Here is a 22,263-nt window from a genome sequence, read left to right as displayed (position 1 = left end):
AAGCACATCAATGGCGTTTAATGTGGCCTAATCGAGGAGTAATTGCTTCTTCGAACATAAACTTCGTCTTGGCCTGTTATTTTAGCCCTGCAGGGTAATAGATTAGTTGTCCCTGTCTAGTGAGATTTATTGGCATTAGAAATAGTTCATTTAACGTAAGAAAGTGTTTGAAAGTGAATTGATGTTTACAGTATTTTGCTCATCGTCATTGCAGAGATCGTTAGTACCATTCTGGATAATTAGAATTCTGTTACTTCACATTTTGCGACGTAATCATGTTTAATTTGGAGTTGCGTCTTATTATTTAATACTTTCTCATGTACTTTCTAATTTTGTTTTGCCGTCTGTCTGTTTGTGTGTACTTGCAAGTAAAATTTTGCGCACAAACAATTTAACCGCTCTATTGTTTTTAAGACAAAAGCCAACAAATATGACAAAGAGATTGCCATACGATGCGACAAACTTGAAAGATGATCTACGTAAAGACAACCAGCGGTAGGCGAGTATTATCATATAACCTGTTATAATGAAACTAACTAATAATATTGCATAATATCAAATAGCTAAGCATAAAAAATCATTAATATTTAATTTAATAAGTAAATTACGATATCTAAGCTAGATAGTATAGCTAATATCTATGTAGTTTCTTTCTTACAGCTTTCTAATCAAAATAAATTCATTCGATGCAAAAAAAAGTGATTAATTTAATATAAAATTATATAAAAAGCTAAGCTTTATTCTCAAAACTTATAAGCGACCTAAATGACGGTAATTTTCTTCAGTGTACACTCAACTTTATACTGCCATAATACCTCCATTTCAATGTCAAGTGGCACTTGAAACCGTTGACAGGGGTAAGATTACTAGATGATATGCTACAATTAATTCACGAGCTAGTTAATTACGTATTGAAATATTCATGACGTTTCTATTACAAAGTGAATGTTTAAGTAAATTTGCAGATATCAATTTTATATCTTTCTTTTTGTCTGAAGGAGTCTTCGTAGTTAATAGTTGTTACTGCTAGACTGCTTCGCTTTTTCCTTCTGGTATCTTTCTATCTGCTCCTTTTGATATAAATACCTAATAATTATTATTGAAAGTGGTAAAATAATGTTTCCATGTTTACAAATTTCATTGCTAATTTCTTCATCACTATGTCTACGAGTATAGTACTATGCGTCTACGAGTACATAGAGTATTAAGTATATCCCTATACCATTTGCTTTCATTTGCAACGAATTTTACTGTTCGTTGCACTGTAACTGCTCAGTTAGCGTAAAGTGCTGTCTAGACTAGTCCTAGATTTATGACAGCTGCATCGCGTAGGAGCCGTTTGCCTTGTATTTAAACATATACCGCCTGGATTAAGCCAAGCAATATGTATAATCCTGCACTTTGACTTGCCAACGCTATGCAAAAATTTGCAAAATCTGCCGAGCTATAAAATAGTAGGTTTTCATATGTTGCTTTTCCTATATGAATTTTAATAACACTAATGAGGTTTTCTTTTATGGTACATTGTGTGCGAAAGTACACATATTGCTCACTTGCTATACTAGGTTGTGATGCCAACATTTGCAGATTGCGAAAGTTTGTGAGGATGTTTGTAGGTATGTTTGTTACTCTTTCACGTGAAATTTACTGCACACATTGTTATTAAATTTGGAATAACACATAGGGTACTTTTTATCCCGAAATTTCCGCGGGAGTGAAGGCCCGGAGCGCATCTAGTATTATATAAAATTGAATAAAGATCGTTATTTACCAAAACGTAACTTACCAAAGAAGTTAAAATAAAACTGTAGCGTACTAGTATAAAAACACTAAGAATATTTATATCACAAAGATATATTTATATCTTTTTGTTTTTATTTGTAATTAACTGCACTTAAAAATGTTATGTTATACTAATATTACGATGTAATTACATTCTTCGGCACTAGTAGTATATTTTATTTGGTGTAAAGCAAATTGTCTTTGGGAATACATTCTTGATTCTAATTAGACAATGAAGCTACTTCATGAATCATTGCTATCATCAATTCTTGTCATCTTATGCTTATTTAATTTAAAAGTGCACTTGAAATCAAGTTTTATCGCAACGTATGAGATAAACCAGATTTATATCAGTATAATTTTGCAACAAATATCTTTGTTAGCAACAGAATGATTGATCTTTGGTCTCAATATGATTATTTGTGGTACAAAATTATTGCGCGAATAAATTCAAAGGGAGTTGATTTGTGACAAATTGGGCGCGAATCATAATCTCAATTTAGATCAAAATTATTATAGATCTTTGCTCAGTAAATAACAAATATTATAATAAATAACAGTAATTCATGTCATTTTTCACGTATTTTATAGTGCATTAAAAATAATTTAATAGACTACTCTTATTTTTATTAATCGTTATTTCAATTAGTTCTAATTTATTATTAAGATATTTTCTTTTGTTTGAAGTGAAAGTCGAATAGTTTGCGTGCATTTTATGCGCTGACTGATTCATCGAGTATAACCAACTATTATTATCTACAAACAAGATCTATGATGTTGATCATTGCGGTATTTTCCTGATGGCATAATCTTGATTACATTCCGGCTTTACTGCTCGCATTGTAATCGATTCAATTTTTTATCGATACCTTATAGCATTTGCTCAAAATCTGATTGACTTGATGTTATCTATAATATGAGACCTTTAGCTAGACTAGATCTTTAGCTCACCGTTACTTTAAAAAAGGTAAATATAATGACAATAAAATTGTCGTTATAAAATATATTTTATAGGTATTTTATACAATGAATAATAAAGATTACATTCGATTTCGATTACAATGATTTCGGTTTTTATAGCAGTTATTAAATCCATCGTTGCAGAAATAAATCGAAGTGTTTGCTTTTTCGGTCATCTGTCGGTCTAAGATCTTCGGAGCTGATTTTCTCCGAAACTAATAATCGATTGAATTGAAATTTATAATTTCCATACGCGTACTAAATTTCACCTCAAAGGTCGGACAGACGAATATATATATATATTAGGACTAATCGTACAGATCGAGCTAGCCCCAAAGTAAGTTCGAGACTTGTGTTATGGGATACTAACTCAACGATACTATATTTTATGATATGATATAGAATGATTTTATCAAGGTCCGTTTTTTCCTTTTGAGGTTGAATCCTAAGAGTGGCAGTTATCAAGTGCATGCCGTTTTGCCAAACTATTCGAGTTGTGTGGGCTTTCTAGATGACCTAATACCGGGGGCGGCAAATGTACTAGAACTAGTTGAATTATTATAAGTGTCGATTATCTATCGCGCGGGCGTCGTAAATGAATAATTGTATTGAAAGATGATAATTTTGGGACACGTCTGTTGCGTGGTCTGACTTCTATAATGTACATCAAGAGCTTGGTTTGTTTAGGATACCGGAGACTTACGATACAATTTTGTAGAATTCCCTCCGGAGCGATCTCCTTTCACGTTTGGTTTATTTTAAATATTTGACATCATTTCTCAAACTGAACATTTCTTTCCCAATCTATCTAGGTAAGTATTTCTGTTATTAATAAATACTTAACCGATTTTATAAAACGTTTTTTTAAAACTAAAAGCAAAAAATATTGTAGGCACAAGTTATAACGTTTATGAAGGAACGAAAATGGTTCAAAATATCTTAATACAGAGCAGTAAAATTCACCGGACCAATGGTAAAATAGATTTAATAAGTCTTCTTCTTAGCATGTCGGCCTAGGCCAAATTTGTTAGGACCTTACGACGCCACTAATACGGCAATATCTGTGGCTTCATACAGGTCTTTCAGTGTCTGTACAGGTTGTAGAATACGCAGGGCATGACAGTAAGTTAGCCATGGTTGAAGAGAGGCACCACATTTGTAAAGGCCACAGCTCTGACACCGTTTGCAAATGTGGTGCCTGTACCTATAATACATTTCCATATCGACAAAGGTTGCTAGATCCAGGTGGAAGGCGCTCCAACGATGTGTTGGGGTATCTCACCTGCCTAGATCAAACCAATATTTGATGGGTTTGTCAGTTAAAAGCAACTCTGTTTTTTAATAAGTGTATCAGTAAATTGTATAATCTACAGTGAAGTATGAAACCGGTAGCCAATCGTTGATAGACATTTTTCATGAGTCGTAAGCGTAACACGGATTTACATAAATGCATTTTGATGTACCTGCTATCGACAGTTATATGTTAGCAATTTTTGCTCGTATATTTTTTGCCAATGAACATTCGGAAGTGACTTGTAGAGCTGTTTTCTTTTAACCATTTCTCAGAATCTTCTATTTTTATTATGTCTAATAACTCCTTTCTAATTGTAAAGTTTATTTCCTAAATAGTTTAGTTGGCGAACATATATTAACTATAACTGTACCTTCACACTAAACGGCATGCTTAATGCAAAAGCTTTTATGAAATATGCAACATATTTTAAACTTAGATACTATACTAAGTTATACTAAGTTATGCACAAAATTTAATTCAAAATCGAATCCCAAGATTATAAACTTATTAAGTAGTTATCTGATCATGATACTTAATTTAATTACCAAGTATAACCATATAACCATTTTATCAAATATAAAAAATAATAAAATTTATTACTTATTTAAAAAATCTATGTTTGTTTTGTACTGTCGTATCTAATATTAACGCCATGATTTATATAACAACAATATCAATAAATAACTTGTAACTGTCTTTGTGACTGTTATTACTTTGGATAACTTGTTATCGTGGAACAATAAAACGATGACTTCTAACCCCATCGATTTAGGGTTGCCACCTGAATACTTTTGTTATGGTTTTATTTCAATGAACTAACAGGAGTTCTAAATAATTTCAATTGATTCGGCCCTCTTTACATTCTTATTGGCCTTCATAAGAGTGATAGAGATAAATATTTTCGATAATTTATAACTGGTTAAGACATGACGTATATAGTTCTTTATATTGGTAACCCTATGTGGATTATACTAATGGTAGTTTGTTTCACAATCGTAATCACAATCTTTGCCGATTCCTGGTATCGATTTATTCTGCAATTGCTCCACGGAGTTTACATTGCACATCAATACATCCCAAATTCATTGTAAATTCGCCACTATTACCGACACAAAAAAGGCTGCGACGATAATTTGACTGTCCTAAAGTATTTATGATCGATAATGAAGCAATAGGAGTTGTTAATTTTTTATAATAGTCTTCTTCGCGTAAGTTTTCAGCTGCTGGGAAAATAAAAAAAATAATTGAATTGCTTACAATTGTTTTAATAATTATATTAGACATCAAGATACTATTACCTTTATCGTAAAAGTACACTCAAACAAGCATATTATTACCAGAGATACTTAAAACAAGATTATTTCACCCTCCTCTAGATGTTTTTTTTAATATAAGAAAAAAATTAAATAGATACGCTCAGGCGAACGGCGCAACAATACTGCGCAGGTATATTGTACAATACAATCAATCAATGAAATAATAAAGGTAATAATATCCGCTTAAATAGAAAGGCGCATATAAATTAATATTAACAGAGGTGGTCAGGTCGACTTTGCACATGTGCAATAAATATAACAGTTATTGTATTTGATATTTAACAACTCGGAACGAACTATGCATTTTGTATTGGCAAACTGAACATGTATGTTTGTTTGAAATTTATTATTAATCATAGGCCCGTCCGTTCGCTCGGGTATAACCATAATAAACTAATAGACCTAAACCTTTCTTAGGAAGCACACTAATTATATTACTATTTATTATATTTATTTTATATAAAATAAATATAATAAATATATATATATATATATATATATATATATATATATATATATATATATATATATATATATATATATATATATATATCATCATATATAACACTCCAGTAGTTTTTTACTTTATCGCGTTCATACAGATTTGATTCCGCAACTCTTGCGCTCTAAAGACTTCCAATTCTTGCTCACTTTTGAATCCTACTCTAATCAACATTCAATCGATATTGTATTCTCTAGAATAGAATCAGTATAATAAAATACTTATTGCAACCACGTGTGCACTATCTGTGCAATATTCTGGATTGTGGCCTCGATTGTAGCTTACATTATCTTCGGAAATGTCTATTTAAATTTTCTTGACAGTCTAATTTGATACATGCAATTAATCATACCGTTTTATTGTTCGGTGTGTGTAGGTGTTGCTTTGATTTTTTTTTTATGTTAAGAACTTGAGATTAATTTATCGATAGCCTTTAAAATATAATTGGCTGTTTAGTACGAATGTTGCGACATTACAATCCACAGACTGCAGTTGCTTCAATTAGTTTATTCGACATCAAAGTAAAAAAAAAAAAGATATCGAAATTAAAATTTCTCAAAAAATTAAAGCTTGTAACAGACCTCAATTTGAAATTACATTTCTTCTGAGAATGTGTAACTAACTCTCTTTTCGAATAAGCTCATAAAAATTAAAAGATATAATCATACAATGGCACTGCTAAAATATATAATGTCGTTGTTTGCATCGACGTAGAATATTTTCGGGAATGCAATTTGGGGTCAATTACTTTGTAAACTAGATTATCCCACGGTTTAAATTAACTTTTGTTAAAAATAACGGTCAACTTGATTTATCAGCGTAATGTCTTGTTTATTATAATACTCTTTGTTTTATGGCGTTTATTACTAGGGAAAACTGGAAAGATATCTTAGATGTGAAAACTATAGTTTTAACCTAAATGCATGATAATCATTGTCCTAATTTAATATACTGAATGTTCGTCTTATATCTTCAGTTACCCGTTAACAATTCTTTTCAGGTTTATGTTCATATTCGCTATTTCCTTTATCATAATAAATGTCATTGACGCAAGTCTTTCTTTATACTTTCAATTTGGTACCATTGGTTACGATTGATTACTTTATATAGTCCATAAAATACTGTCCGTGTATGTACAATCTCCGTGCATTATGTTGCTTTACATGAACCTCTTCTGTTGTAATAGAAACGTCAACAATATATAAATATAGATTCACGTGATGTCGACTGTACAAAGCCCGTTTAATCTTTGCTCCTCATAATAAACGAGTTAGTAAAATGACTGTTTTGTACGCTGTCTTCACACGAATTTTTAACAATATCTGATTATAAGCTTCCGTTGTTTGCTATAATCTGTTCACATTATCTCTCATGTTGTATTACCGCCAAATTAGGAATAACAGTTACGAATGTTTAGTTTAATTATAACACAATGCTCTGCTAAATATTTTAAGTCTTTAACAATGTTGTTTGAAAGAACGAAAAATAAACTATTCTGTGTCATGAATATGGAAATTCATCAAAATAACATTAAAATTATGTCATAAATATGACGTTAATGATAAGTAAATGATGCAATGCTGGTGATCTTGAATGGGAAGAGAGGTAGTTTTACCAGTCATTTGTTGACAATATAAAAATTGGAATATAACGATGATAAAAAGAAACAAAAATTACTTATAGGTATGTATTTTAACATGAATCGGATATCATTTTATTTACTTCGTGAAGTAGAACCGCTTCATTCACTACTTTTATTTGTCAAACGGAAGAACATTGTGCAATAAGTGAGACCATTGCAAGTTCGAAGAACTTAACATGTACTAGATTATTTTCAAACAGAAAATTTAAATTAATCTCCGTTTCCCTGTATGTAAGTAACATGTAAAATTTAGAATCACTTGGCACCGTTTTGACCCCTACAACAATATAATTCTTTTATCATTAGAATTACATTTGCCTCATTCCAAAATCATCATTTGATTGTTATTTCACTTTCCATACTAATCGTGGCCGTAATTTTATAGAATTGATTGGATTGTCTCATTATCGTCTTCGGGATCGCATACCGTTATTTAAAGTATAACCAACCGCAGATCAAGTACCGTGATTGTACCTCTGTGGTTGTAATAAAGGCGCATTTGCAATGATTTTTTAAAGACCGATGTTTTGTCGACTGTACTTGCAAACCGTTAGGACTTAATAGTGCTATAATAACGTGTTATTATTGTACAGCCTGGTAGTAGTTTAAATTCCTTTCGTACGTAAAACAATATTCTTTTAAAATAAATTACATTGAGCTTCATTTGCATGCAATGTGTAACCAATTTAGTATTCTTTAGCCGTTGATTTTTTAAAATATATCGCTTATTATTGTAATTTGTTATGTTTATAATTATACAAATGAACCTTTAAAAATATGTTTTGATTTATTTATATATTAAAATTCTTTCCGCTTTGTGTATTTCCTTATGCGCTTCTAGCTTATTGACGCACTTAGTGACCGCTCCAATTTCCTCTTTATTAATCAGTAGAGACTTGTACATGGTCGCCAGAACTTCTTTCTGTAAATAATTCCTGAACCCTTTTTTATCTTTTAGGGTCCCCTGCTGAAGACTGCTTTAAGGGCGCTTTTAGTTAGTGTTAGTGGCGTGTTAAGTCGAATGAAGTCGAAAATAGTGAAGATGAAATATCTGCCTTCGGGTGGGCAAAAAGAATCTTATACATTGCTGACTGCGCGAAGAAGATACATGAAGAAATTAATGTATGTATTGTTTTTTATTCTGCTTCATAGGTGATTTTATTGCCAGTAAAAAAGCTGGGCGTAAACCCATTTCTGTTTTATTCTTTGGCAAGGGAAGTGCCGTTCGTTGTCTTTATTTATTATTTACTAGCTACGTCCATAGGCTTTGCTCCCGTCGGAATTTCGGGACAAAAAGTACCCTATATGTTATTCCAGGTTATATTCTAAGCATGTACCAAATTTCATAGCAATCGGTCCAGTAGATTTTGCGTGAAAGTAACAAACATACATACACACATACATCCTCACAAACTTTGGCATTTATAATAATAGTAAAATAGGATTTAAATATGATTTTTTTTATATAAGACCAAATTTGCATGAAACTGATCTATGCTCATATTTGTTAATTGTTTTCATAAAATACACAATAACTTGTAAAATTATGGCTGTCAAGGTAGTTAGGCTAACTAGGTACTAACTAATTCAATTTAACATAAATCACAATAATTTGCAAGTATAACCAAATTAATAAACATGTACAATATTGTAATTAAGTTATAAACATTTCAGATTTATGCTATGAACTGATTATGAAGACAACAGTAATATGAGATATCAATTAGTTAAACAATTGACTACATAATTATTTTAATGTTTTATTTTTGACAACCTGAAGTCTAGATTAAACCCGCCATTTAAATGTGATATTCAAATTCAAAAGCAATATAATTGTTAATCTAGCTAAATTTATATTTAACTTTATAATTCACTAATTTAAAATCTTAATACTTATTAACCTATTCTAAGTCATTCAATATGTTGTTTACAAGACTACAATGAAATAGAACTAAAATTGATAATTTTAACTCATACCATGATACCACAATGCGCTGTTTCCTATTTAATGTCATTTTTTCGACCAAACAATTACGTTTTCCTAAAATAATAGATCGGGTAAAAAATTAAACATTCAAACCTGATGGCCCTTTTAAGCCAGTAAGCAATAGACAATCGTAGAGATAAGTATCTGATAGTGCCAGGGACAAATGTCCGGTTGTTAAGCAAGTAGCACCCGTTACCCGAAGAGATGGGTAATCGTGATGGATGAGATTCATGCAGCCCTACAGCCAACGCATAAGTCACAGTCGCTAGTCGCGTCGAACTATCTGTTTTGTCTATCTAACTCAGCATCCTAGGTAAGCAACAAAATGCTGAACGTCGCGGTGCGAAGTTGTGCTGATCGCGTTAATGTCTTGGATCACAATCAAACTCGATCGCCCCAACATATTATTATATATTTTATATAACTTTAGGTTACAAGTTTTTCTTGGAAAACTGTTGTTTTGACGACGGCACCGTGTTGGTTTACGGCCAATAATATGACAAACTAACTACTAATAACTAATTTTCGCTTTTTCAAAATGGCAAAATAGTGGAACGATCCAGATGAAGTAAAATTATTTGAACTGTATGAACGATTACAGCGACAACATAGACCACAATTAAATAGTAGTATCCTCTTGTCTCATCCCCAGTTGCTTCTTGAGCTGTTCAGCGCCAGTAGCCCGGGTTTGCTATTCCAATTTTTCTTGTCCACTACGTATGACAAAGTTATCAAACTATTGGCCAAGTAAATACTTGCATTTTAATACTGATATGGCGCGCGAAGCATCGAGCTGTCTTGCCACTTTTGTCGCTAACCTGGGCCTTAGGTAGTGCTTGACTGTAAACAAATCACTTGTCTTTTGCTAAATTAATAATGTACAGTAATCTGAAGTTTCTGAAAGTTTTGTTATGTCATATTCTCGCTCGGGAAAAGACTTATACAAAAAGTATGTAGTAACAATATAATGAAATATGTATATATTTTTTAATTCTGGTCGCAGCCCACACGTTTGAACTGGAAATCGAAATATAACGGTACGTATTTATCCAGAACAAGCTAATAAATAAATTATCATTTTCAGTATTGCATTAATATAATACAATATTATCAATCAAATATCTCATTAAGTATGCTTCAATTAGACGAGGCTCGTCGACGGATATATTAACTAATTAATTAGTCGACCATTGACTTTAGCTATATTACAAATATTACAACGCACCCTACAACCAAGAGGACTAAACGAATTCATCCATAAATAAGTAGAACTGATTAGTATTATAAACTTGTAATTTAAATACTAATAACTATAATTATATACATTACTTATCGGATAAAATCGGCTCCTTTTATTTGCACCAACACAAAATTTCACACCCGCGCGTTTCGAATTATACCCCTTTGTATGAAAGTATTTCAATGACAAATTGGTAGGTAATGAAATTGGGCTGATGGGGTTCTTTTGAACTAAAACAAAATGAGTAAGCTTTGATCCGATTAATTTACCTTATATGACTAACTTTTACTACTTTGTTTTTGCATTCTCATCAGCATACAATAATACCACAGAAGTCAATATAGTTAATACAAAATATTGTTTAGGTATTTATAAAATCAAAATGTGGTATTTAATTCAAGTGAGAAATTAAAATGTTTGCAAATGATAAACATTTGAAAAATAACTAACTTTAAGACTTATATTCTGTTATATTATTTGGTACATTCAGTTGCAATAAAATGTAGGGAAGTACTAGGAATTAAAAAAAAACTAAATTTTTATGCAAATTTTATGGAACGAGCAAAAATAAGCGAATAATTTACTTCAACAGATTGTTTTTGAAAGGGACATTCTCTGAGATTCGTTCATATATTTCTTTTATCTATGGATACGCTACTACTGTAGGCTGATTAATATTGACATATGTATACAATTAGGTACCATTAAATTAAAAAATTGTTCAATTTCAACAAAAACTGTGAAGATCGGACAGATGCATGAGTAATTTTATAATGGTTCCATTCTATCATTTTATCCTTGCGAAGTATGAAACCCTAAAAACATCTAAAGCATATGTTCCTCTAGAGATATATGTACAGAGGATACATTACATTGTAACACTTTGCACTGTGAAGGGATCCCACAAATAATGCATTCGCGTCTCAACAACCGTTTTAACAACGTTTGCGCCAGTGACGATAGCTGTAAATTATGTTACTGGCTGCTCACGACTCTTGAACTTAATAAGTCTAGGAAGGAGGAAGGAGACCCCGGAATCCTTGTTAACCTTGGATGACATTACGGATTGTGGCACATGTTGTTTTGTGTTACAAATAACGGCTTTCAAAATTAGAACTTATAGAACTTACTAGCTTTTGCTCATAACTTATTATTATAGATAGCTCGGGTTCTATACCTTAACTTCTAAGTTAAATTTAACAATAATATTTAAATTCTGTTCTAGTTTGAAACTAGTTGCGCCCCGGTGCTCCACTCCGTATGTATTTGTATTATTTTTTTACCAAATTTCATCTGAATTATTGCTCACACAAATCAAAATTATTGTATTCTAAATTTTGCAAAACATAGTTAATAGTACAAAGAAGGACATATGGCATCTTATCCCAGAAAACGATTACGATTTCCGTGAGAATTTAACGCAGGCGAAGTTGCGGTTTAGTATATAATATTAACAGGAAGTAAAATAGTCGGGTACCAAACATTATATTCAAAAATATGCACAATAAATGCAGGAATGCACATCTGAAGTATGCGTAATATTTTGAGTACGCCAGCCTCGGAGGATTGCCAGGAACGGAGGGTCCTCCACGATCAAAAGGGTTCCACGCGTGCTTTACGCCATGTATATTATAAATGCGAAAGTCTGTCTGTCTATCTGTTCCGATTTCACGACTAAACCGCTGGACTGATTTTGGTAAAATTTGGTATGCACGTAATTAAAGATCCTTATTCAAACATACGATACTTTTCTTTTTCAAAATTGAACCCCAAAATGACTATGTGGGGTGAAAATTTGTATGAAAATAAATTCTGTTCCGTTTTCGCAGATATATTTAAACCTTTCATCCCGGAAAAATAACTGTCACCGTGGTAAATTTACGCGAGCCAAGCCTGCTTGAGAAATGTCTACAAATGAAAATTCATAAATTGAGATAATGAGCAGAATAACTGATCCTTTGAAGATAAAATATATATATACAGAATTGCATATATACTTAATAAACTTGGAAGAAAACTCATACGATATTTAATACACGAATGACAACGAAGGCACATACAATAACAAGACTCGAGATTTACTACAAAGTGCATCCTTACATAATCTGAAACACAGCAACAATTTATACAATAACTTTGTTATGTATTTCAATTTAAAACTTCCTCTTTATGAATCAGTGGCTGAATCAGTGTAAATCTTACAGAATTGACGTATCAAAAACATTATTGTGAGTCCGTTTTGTTACTCTGTAGAATTGTCAATACTGGTATGATTTTCTTCTTATCATAAATTATTACTCTTTAATTAATTTTTACATTAATAATAATTTACTTCAATTCTTGTGGTCAGTCGATTTTAATTTAAAAACTGATTTATGCAACGTAGCGTAATGTAGTTACAATTCTTTGATGATTTTAATTGCGATAAACGATCATTTTTTCTATCACTCGTAAGTGTTTATACATACTAGTTATATACTTACATATATGTTGTTGTGTGGATCATTCAGGTCTACATTTCCACTTAAAAGTTGGCATTTCTATGACTTTACTAAACTGAAATACTTTATTTAGGCTGATTTCTCATTTCCATTGCTCGCTCGTGGTATATTCGTTCAGATTCACTGCGAATAGATATCGCCTTGCTCGGCAGCCCACACGCTAAACTGCATAGCTTTATTGACTTTCAAGTCACATTAAATAATATCCTCTAAGGCTGACTCCACAGATTTAAAATATTCAAAGAAGTAGTTCTTTTTATTTATTTAAATTCATCTTTTAGTATTTACGTTTTAGTATATCATTAAATTTATATTAGAATGTAGATTTTTATCTACAGATTAGTAAATCTGTAGATAAAAATCTACAGTTTTAAGTAAAGAGAACTACTTCTTTGAATATTTTAAATGTGTGGAGTCAGCCTTAGAGGATATTATTTAACGCAATTTAACTCCCGATGTTTGTCTGCGATTTTATAATTTTTTCTTGAATTATTTTTCTTATGAAGGATATAAAGATACTTCTTGATCCGTTGAGTGTCGGGGCCCAGGGTCCGCTTTTCTTACATTATCTTTTCCACTTCGCACGGTCATCGGCGTGTCTAGTTATCAGACCATTGACACGCATATCATCCTTGTCGACACCAAGCTAGCACTGTCTTTATTTTGCGTTGCAAACAAATTTACTTTCACAATCATTATAATATTTGCTTCGAATTATAGTCTAAGATTAGCCTTAACAGCAACCATCGAATGGACTTCGAATATCAAGTCATGCGACATAAATCGGGAACACGATTCGCGTGCGATATTTTACGCGCAAGAATAGTCCCCGTTATCGACACAATGCAAGACATTCACTACATTGTACGAATACATAAGTTCGTGTATTACGTAAAGCTGTCAAAGTTGTTTATTACCATTGGGTTAACATTATCCCGTGGATTCGGAGATGCGCGCAATTTATTATCTGCCGTTATTTAGCTGTATAACAAGACTAGTGAAATTCATTCGTCGGATAGAGCTCGACTATGGTTGATATTGAACCTATATACTGACACATAAAAATGTTACATATTCAATAATGTCTCTAAATTTTGCCAGTTTACTTCACAACGACCAAGTGAAACTTGGGCAACGCCAACGCTGTCAAATAAAGTTTGGTACAGACTACTAAGGAAGTTTAACAATATTGTATTGCATCCAGTTTCGGTTAACTTATTGTTCAGTATTGCATATTTTGATTAAATTCTGCATACTCAATATTGAACACAGAAATATATTTGTAGTTTGATCTAACTGTTAAAATTGATCCAATTAATTCTGGATGTTTATCTAATATGTATGTATGGAATATAGTATCCCATAACAAAAGTCTCATTACCTTGGGGCTAACTCAATCTGTGTGATTTGTTCTTATATATTTATAATAATTTATTTATATATTATAATATGTTTTTTGAGAAAGATATTCTCATTTTGTTGCCATGCCACTGAGAGCTACAGAAGAAAATGGAATATACCTCAGTCGCCACCTATTCTCTTTAGGCCATCTACCAGAGAGAAGAAACTACAGTTTATTATATTTAGCACTTTTCCTTGATTGACTTTTACGCCGTTTATGTTATGTTGTGCATTCTATGTTTTTCTAGCAACCTTGTAAATTATAATTCGACCAAAAACCGGCTATCCACTGAACACGTGCTCATTGTGTTTCGCGACTTTTGTATGCGTTATTCTAAAAGTAATTAAGGTTAAGAGATATTGTGAATTTTTGTCCATTCATTAATATGTTACATATATAAATATTGTACTGTAACCCCTTGTCTGCAACGACGCACGTTGGAAAATAAAGCAACGTTTCCATATCCTCCATTCCCCACTTTGTCGCGATTCACACTCACTAGACACTTTTTAAAAAGGCTTTTGTCATTGTCAAGTGTTACCCGGGACGTCATTGTAGCACGCGTAGACAGTTTAAGTACTTCCTTCTCTTCTTATTGTGATAACAAAATAAACTTTTGCGTGTCAAAATCATTAGATGGTGAGCACAACGTTTTTCTAGAGTTAAAGCTAATCAAGTAGATTTTATATAATTTTAGCCAACTACAATAAAGGGAGCTGACATCGTCCTCATTATAGCAATCACTTGATTTACGTAATATTTGTGGTAAATAATATAGAAATATTTATTGTAAAAAATGAATTAATTCTACTTGATTACTAATCAAACAGATCATTCACTCTTTAAGAAGAACGCCGCCTTTGAAAGTCAAATTTCTGAATACGTAAATGATTTGCTTCGAAACCTAAAGCGGTTATCATCTTGTACTCGTATATGTCACAGTAAGGTAGAAAAAGCCATTATGTAGTTATGTCTCTAAGGATATAATTATGCACCGTGACATAGTTATAAGAAAGTGATTTATTACTATCTTACTTGACATACAATTACAAAACGGGTCAAGTTTAGTAATATGATATGTTACTTATATTTAGTGAAATAAAAATCTACCATACATAGGATAAAAAAAGAAATACAAATTCTATAGTAATGAGAATTCTTTCTGAATATTTGATTTGATTGTATTTGACGTAATTCATAATAGAACATGCACACAGCTCGTGAGAAACACAAAATATTATTTTTACCAACTGACATTACACACTTAATGGATGGTTTTAGATTAAAATGATAATTTCTTTATTATCCTATCAAGTGTGTGAGAACAAAATATACAAAGACAATTGCCGTTTCAATATCTTAATTTTAGGTTTGAATAATGTTTGAGGAAATTTAACTTACGCATATTTTTATTGAGAGATGATTCACCGAATACATAATGTTTCTCATCAACCAATTCCAACTCAACTTCATTGCAAATTCGCATTACCTCGACATAAAGTTCCATCTAGAGTAACTAGAAATGTGGTCGACTGTACAGAATTTGGAATATACACGTGTGCACAAATGCAGTAACCAACTTGGTCACTGCATTTGTCCCAAGATCGTTTGCTTTGCATTATGACTACTTATATCTCAAAGTATACGAAAATACAATCAAAATCTAAAATAAATGAAAAGATGGAGTATATGTTTTGGGGCGAAAAATGACCTAGAAAAATTTCTAACCAGAAATCCGCAATAAACATTGTTGGAAAGAAATTAAGTTATAAAGTTTGCTCGCATGCAAATTGTGAATACATGCATTTCTAATGAATGTAATGGAGTGAAGTTGATTAACAAGTTAACTACTCAATTAAGCTGAAATTCGTTATATGTTCGTATTACACGTATTACACATTTGTGAATAAATGATTTACTTTGTTATTCCTATTGCGATTTTAGTCAGATTAGGGTGTCCGACAAATTACAGCAGTAAGCAGCAATTTGTATGAAAAACAAGACAAATTTATATAATATTAATTGTATAGCGCTAAATAACTAAGAAAACCGTCTTGGCCCAATGACTTAAATCTCTTGAAGGGTTTTGAATACTAGTTCTTGCCCGCAGCCCTACGAGCGGTAGTTTATGTTTGATATCGGGTCATATAACTACCTATATATTTACAACATTTTATCAAAATCGGCCCTACGTTTTAGCAGTAAACTCGTGACAGATTTTTTTATTGTGACAGTATTTTTGTGGAAAGTCCATACTGTTTGATAATTCAATTTAATTTTAAAGCGAATCCGGTCTATTCCCATCTCAGATCCGATTACGGGATCGATGTCGATCACATGCGCGCACGCATGACTGACGTCGACACTTTACACGAGGTCATGTATATTGATGGTCGATTACTGTGGGTATGTCAATAGTATGGAGATTATATGTTCAATATGCAATTTAATTCAAACAATACCTCACTTGCTTGAATTACCATCTTGTCCAGATTCTTGCACCTTGGGAGATCTTATGAGCTGACCGTGGCAGAATTCTATTCCAAAAAAGAAATTAAGCTAGCAACAGATATAATATTGCAAGTTGCAATTAAAATGGTCGACTCCACGAAGAAGAAGAATTTAAACGTCCAGTTCTGATTCATCCGGCGACTGTTACAGATCCCTACCAACGTTTTACCTTGTGATTTTATTACTTTTTGTTCCTTTGTATACAACTAATGTTATAAATACGAAAATTTATGAAGATGTATGTATATTTGTTTCTCTTTCACGCGAAATCTACTGGACGGATTGTTATGAAATTTGGTGCATATACCTAGTATATAATATAACCTGGAATAATAAATAGGCGAGCCCCGGGGCGCAGTTAGTAATTAATAAGCCACATTCGAGCAGACCAACAATAAATACTGTGAAGATTGTTTACATGTTAGGACTAGTAAGAAAAAATAGAGTGTAAAGTATTGCGGTTATTGATTTAAATAACAATAGATCGATAGCTGCAAGGTCATGGCGAGAGTCAGCGTCATTCATGCGCGCGCACGTGTGACCAACATCGTTCGCGTAATCAGATCTAGGTTTATTTTATTTATCCCATAGCTAGCTGTTTTTGTATTTGTATGTTTGTTTATATATACTTTTATATGCTAATTGTTGCCAGCGACAAAAAGTACTTAGTCTTATTATTTTATCTCTCTTCAACTAGGTATCTCCTTTTCTCAAGGTAGGAAAACCACCAGTGATAAGGCCGTCTATTGAACATTGACAACTTTCTATTTGTTTTGTGCAAATTGTATTCTTGTATCTTTGTATTCTTGTTTCTTGTATACGGTGCAATGAAGTGTTTATGCTTATATTTACTCCACACAAAAATAATACATTCACATACTCCGTTTTGACGACAAGGAAGAAACTTTTCCTTCTTTACTTCAAACAAACTTTCTTACTTCAAACAAACTTTCACATTTACATATGATATTTATGTTTTATGGATACCAAGTTTATATAAATATTTCAATTTAGACTCTTTTTTGAGCTGATGGACGAGTTGGATTGGAGACAGCCTCGAGGTACATTTTATCCTAAATTTCCCACAAGAGCAAAACCCCATCTAAATAAATAATTATGTAAAATATATTTCAATGTATTCTTAAAATAAATTCATTGTCAGACATCAAATATTAACAAGAGTGCCATTTACCCCTTTTCTTGTTATTCGGAGCACTTAAATTACTTATCGACCGGGAAAAACTGAATTTCCGAAGTTTTTCTAATTGGCAAAGGACGAGCTGATTGTTTCGAGTATTGATTCCGTTAATTGGACAAGTTACCGAACAAATTGTACAAGTATTTTATAATAAAAAATTGGGAATTCTGCAATTAAGACATATAGAAAAATATGTCTAAGAAAAAATACGAAAATAAGCTAGTCAGTGTTTTATTTTTAAATTTCCACTTGTGATATGTTTGTCAAGATCATCATATTTTAAAAGGTCATAGACAAAGACAAAGATTATTTATCTGAATAAATTTACCAATTGTTATATTTCCGAAAGCTTCAATTTACTAATGCCGGACCAAAATTGACCACAGTTCTTAAAATTATTTGATTTTATTACACTTAATGTAGTGTAACGAAACCATACCTATATTTTTAAACTTGATTTTTTTAACTATGTTATACATACCATAAACAGCTGGTTCATACAGCCAACAACTATTAAAGATCCAAATTACTAAGGTTTCAGTGTCAAAGGAAATCAAATCACATTAATCCACACATGCTTAAACATCGGTGTTTATAAAGTCTTGCTTAGAGTGACATGCATGTCCTATAGAACTCGTATAAAACTGATTAAACTTCATGACTAGGAGAATGACCTACATCACATATAAAATTATTTGGTAGGTACTAGCTTTTTCCTACGACTTAGCCCGCGAATCTATAAGCTTGAAGATTTTAAAGAGGTACACAAACAAACGTACTCTCGCATTTATTATATTAGTTACGTTACGATGCAGTGTCGGATTGCGGTATTTTAAGATTCGTTGGGTACGGGTTTAAGTACTGGCTGTGGCTGTGTATGTACGCAGATACAATTCCATATAGTACAATCCTTAGGAATACGTGCTAGTTCTGCATAAGAATTAAGTCTGCACCAGTCTTTGGAATTAGTAACCGCGTGTTTATTTCCAATCATACTAAATGCTCGGAAACCCCGTCCTTCAAATTACCATGCAAACTGTGCTAAGAGTTATCGTGTGATTCGGAATTTATCAGCGGAACTAAAACGAAAACTGTCAGATTCATTAGCGACTGTTTTGAGTGCTTTTATTTATATGAAATTGCAACCGTATCTACTAAAATTCAACCAGACTACGTAATAACAAATATTTTTGGGCTTTTTGTTTAGATGTACTGTGAGACAGTGACAACACAAGAATTATTATTGAGAACGTATAAACCCGATTATGCCACACCAGTTGTTGCCTACAGATCCACCAGCGGTAGCCTATGTTTGATCCAGCTCATTAATTATCTGTCTATTCCAAATTTCATCAGAATTGGTTTAGCCGTGAAGCGTGACAGAGAGATAGACTTTTACATTTATATTATTAGTATGGATATGGATATAGCATAAAAGTATCGAGATGAATGACATACGTGCATAATTTTCACAGCCCACCCTCTACTCAATCCACTAGCTACTCTGACTGAGCATCTGACACTCAACAATAGTATTATATCCCAAAGACTACTTCACACATTTTGAACCGGCCACATGGTTTACAATTAACTTGATATATATGACACAGAAAGATTGCTCACAAAAGTTTTATTTTTCATATAATATTCATGGGAATTCTTACAGACAATTAATAAAATACTGAACGGTATTTTTTTTTGGCCATGTTTGACTAAACTCTAGTTGGTTCGGAGCTGCTTAGAGCCATGCCCCATTACTCAGCCTTGCTCTGTTGCGAGGACGAAGGTTTTCTATAGGTTTTGACACTAACGTGCGTTGACATACGTCGAAACTCCATGCAATTTATGCGTTGTTCTGGCTCTTACTTTATAAGTACTTAACGTAATTTTATGGAGTTTGACACGAAGATTTGACGGATTAAACATGAGGCTATGACTGTTCGAAATAATCGCGGCAATGAAGTCATCGACAGCTAATAATAGAAAATATGATTCGACAGGATAATATTTTATTAATTCAGAAAAAAAATCTAAATTGATTTTCAAAAATCAACATCAATCAAAATCATCAATCTTTCTATAATTATTATCGTGAGGATTTAGTGAGTGAGAATCTTATTAAGTGTCAACGTTTCCGAGTTGTACATACTACAATTTTGACCTATATTATTTCAAGAAAACATCGCGAGGAAACCTGTACTCTGGTTGATTATCAACTTGTGTGTGCAATGAAGAAGGCAATGGCAGACCACACCATCAATGGTGCCAAGAAAGTCGCGTATTCCACATAAATGTCACGAGCACAAACCACGGGGAATAGTTACGACTCTGAAGAAAATTTACCTATTCATGAGATAAATTATTGGTATTAATATAATAAATAAGGTGCAAAATGTAAGGACGTTTTTCGATAATTTAAAGAAATTTTGTTGTATAACTTATCTTATTTCAAAGTGTGTGTAAAACGACAAGTTTCTCTGACTACCCGTAATTTTTTTGTTTTTCTGCATGGCAACATTTGGCTGGCACGACTGCACTTGTAAAATATTCAGAATGCACACAGCGATTCCTGCATTTGTGCTACGTGAGTCATTGGCATGTAAAAATAATAGCATAAACATGTGCCATTTTGAAAACGTATATTTATTTCATTAGTTTGGATGGATTATAAGTTTACTTCTTCTTCTTCTTGACCTTATCCCACTCATGTGGGGTCGGCACAGTATGTAAGTTCCTTCCATTTTATTCTGTAATTTGCCATATCCATTGATACTCTTTTCCTGTTCATACTATCCTTGATACATTCCATCCATTTCTTCTTAGGTCTTCCTCTATTCCTGGAACCCTTTACTTCCAAATTTAATGCCTTTTGAGTGACGTGATTTTCATCTCTTCTTAAAATTTGCCCGTACCAGCCTAACCTATAACTATGTAATTTCTCATTAACTGGTGCTACTTTCATACTTCCTCTTACATACTCATTCCTTATTTTATCTTATCTAGTTACCCCGCACATCCATCTCAGCATTCGCATCTCTGTCGCATGAAGTTTCCTTTCGTCCGTCACTTTCGTCGCCCAACATTCAGATCCATACATTCTGACAGGTCTGATAACTGCCTTATAAATTTTTCCTTTCAATTTAAGGGGAATATTAGGGTCACACGTTACACCCGTCACTTGTCTCCATTTTGCCCATCCTGCTCCAATACGGTTGCTTACGTCCTGGTCAATATCACCGTCACTTTGCACAAGTGAGCCTAGGTACTCGAAATTGGAACAGACTGGTAAGGTCACACCACTTAAGACAATTGGAGAGAAAAGAGAGGGACCACCAAAATCCAAAAACATATGCTCCGTTTTGGACCTACTGATTTTTAGGCCTACGTTCTCTAATCTAAGATTATGTAAGAAGAAAGCTAAAAGAATAGTAGCCATTGAAAAGGTCACGGTGCATAATAAGTTATATAATTCTCTTGATTTTCTTCTCTTTTATTCAGACTGGCAAAAGCAGTTCTAGGGATATAAACCACGTAAAATGCATTAAAGATGAAAACGGAAGAGTCTTAACGGATGATAGAGAGATCAAGGATCGTTGGAAGGGATATTTTAAGGAATTAATGAATGTGGAAAATGATTGGACAAAGGCGTTAGAAAATGTACCAGCTAATATAGGAATCATCGATGAAATAAGTATTGACGAAGTGAAAATGGCGGTAGATGGTATGAAAAAGGGGAAAGCAGTGGGACCTGATGGAATACCAGTGGAAATGTGTAAGCTGCTGAAAGAGAATGGATGGAGATGGATGATGGATAGAGGAATAAAGCTAATGTCATATAGAATGAAAGTTTGGGAGAAAGTTATTGAACGGAGATTAAGAGGTTTTATGTCTGCTCGAGGAATGCATATTTGCCTTGCGCCAACTTTGC

At 32.6% G+C, this 22,263-nt stretch overlaps 1 protein-coding gene across 6 annotated transcripts in view; it reads left to right on the top strand.

The window, feature by feature from the left end:
* The window catches only part of RapGAP1 (Rap GTPase activating protein 1), a 223,226-nt gene that overhangs the window by 113,168 nt on the left and 87,795 nt on the right, over window positions 1–22,263 (top strand). For 4 of the 6 annotated variants that reach the window (XM_053755097.2, XM_053755088.2, XM_053755090.2 and 1 more), the window contains exon 2: window positions 8,455–8,618. The exons of the other annotated variants lie outside the window; for them this stretch is intronic. In XM_053755097.2, coding sequence (XP_053611072.1) covers window positions 8,518–8,618 — 101 coding nt within the window. In that variant the 5' untranslated portion in view covers window positions 8,455–8,517. The remainder of the gene's footprint in view (window positions 1–8,454; window positions 8,619–22,263) is intronic. 6 annotated transcript variants of the gene reach the window in all.

This window comes from Plodia interpunctella, chromosome 14, assembly GCF_027563975.2.
Source record: "Plodia interpunctella isolate USDA-ARS_2022_Savannah chromosome 14, ilPloInte3.2, whole genome shotgun sequence".
In the NCBI taxonomy this organism is placed as follows: Eukaryota; Metazoa; Arthropoda; class Insecta; order Lepidoptera; family Pyralidae; genus Plodia; species Plodia interpunctella.
This window is presented reverse-complemented; position numbering and strand designations above follow the sequence as displayed.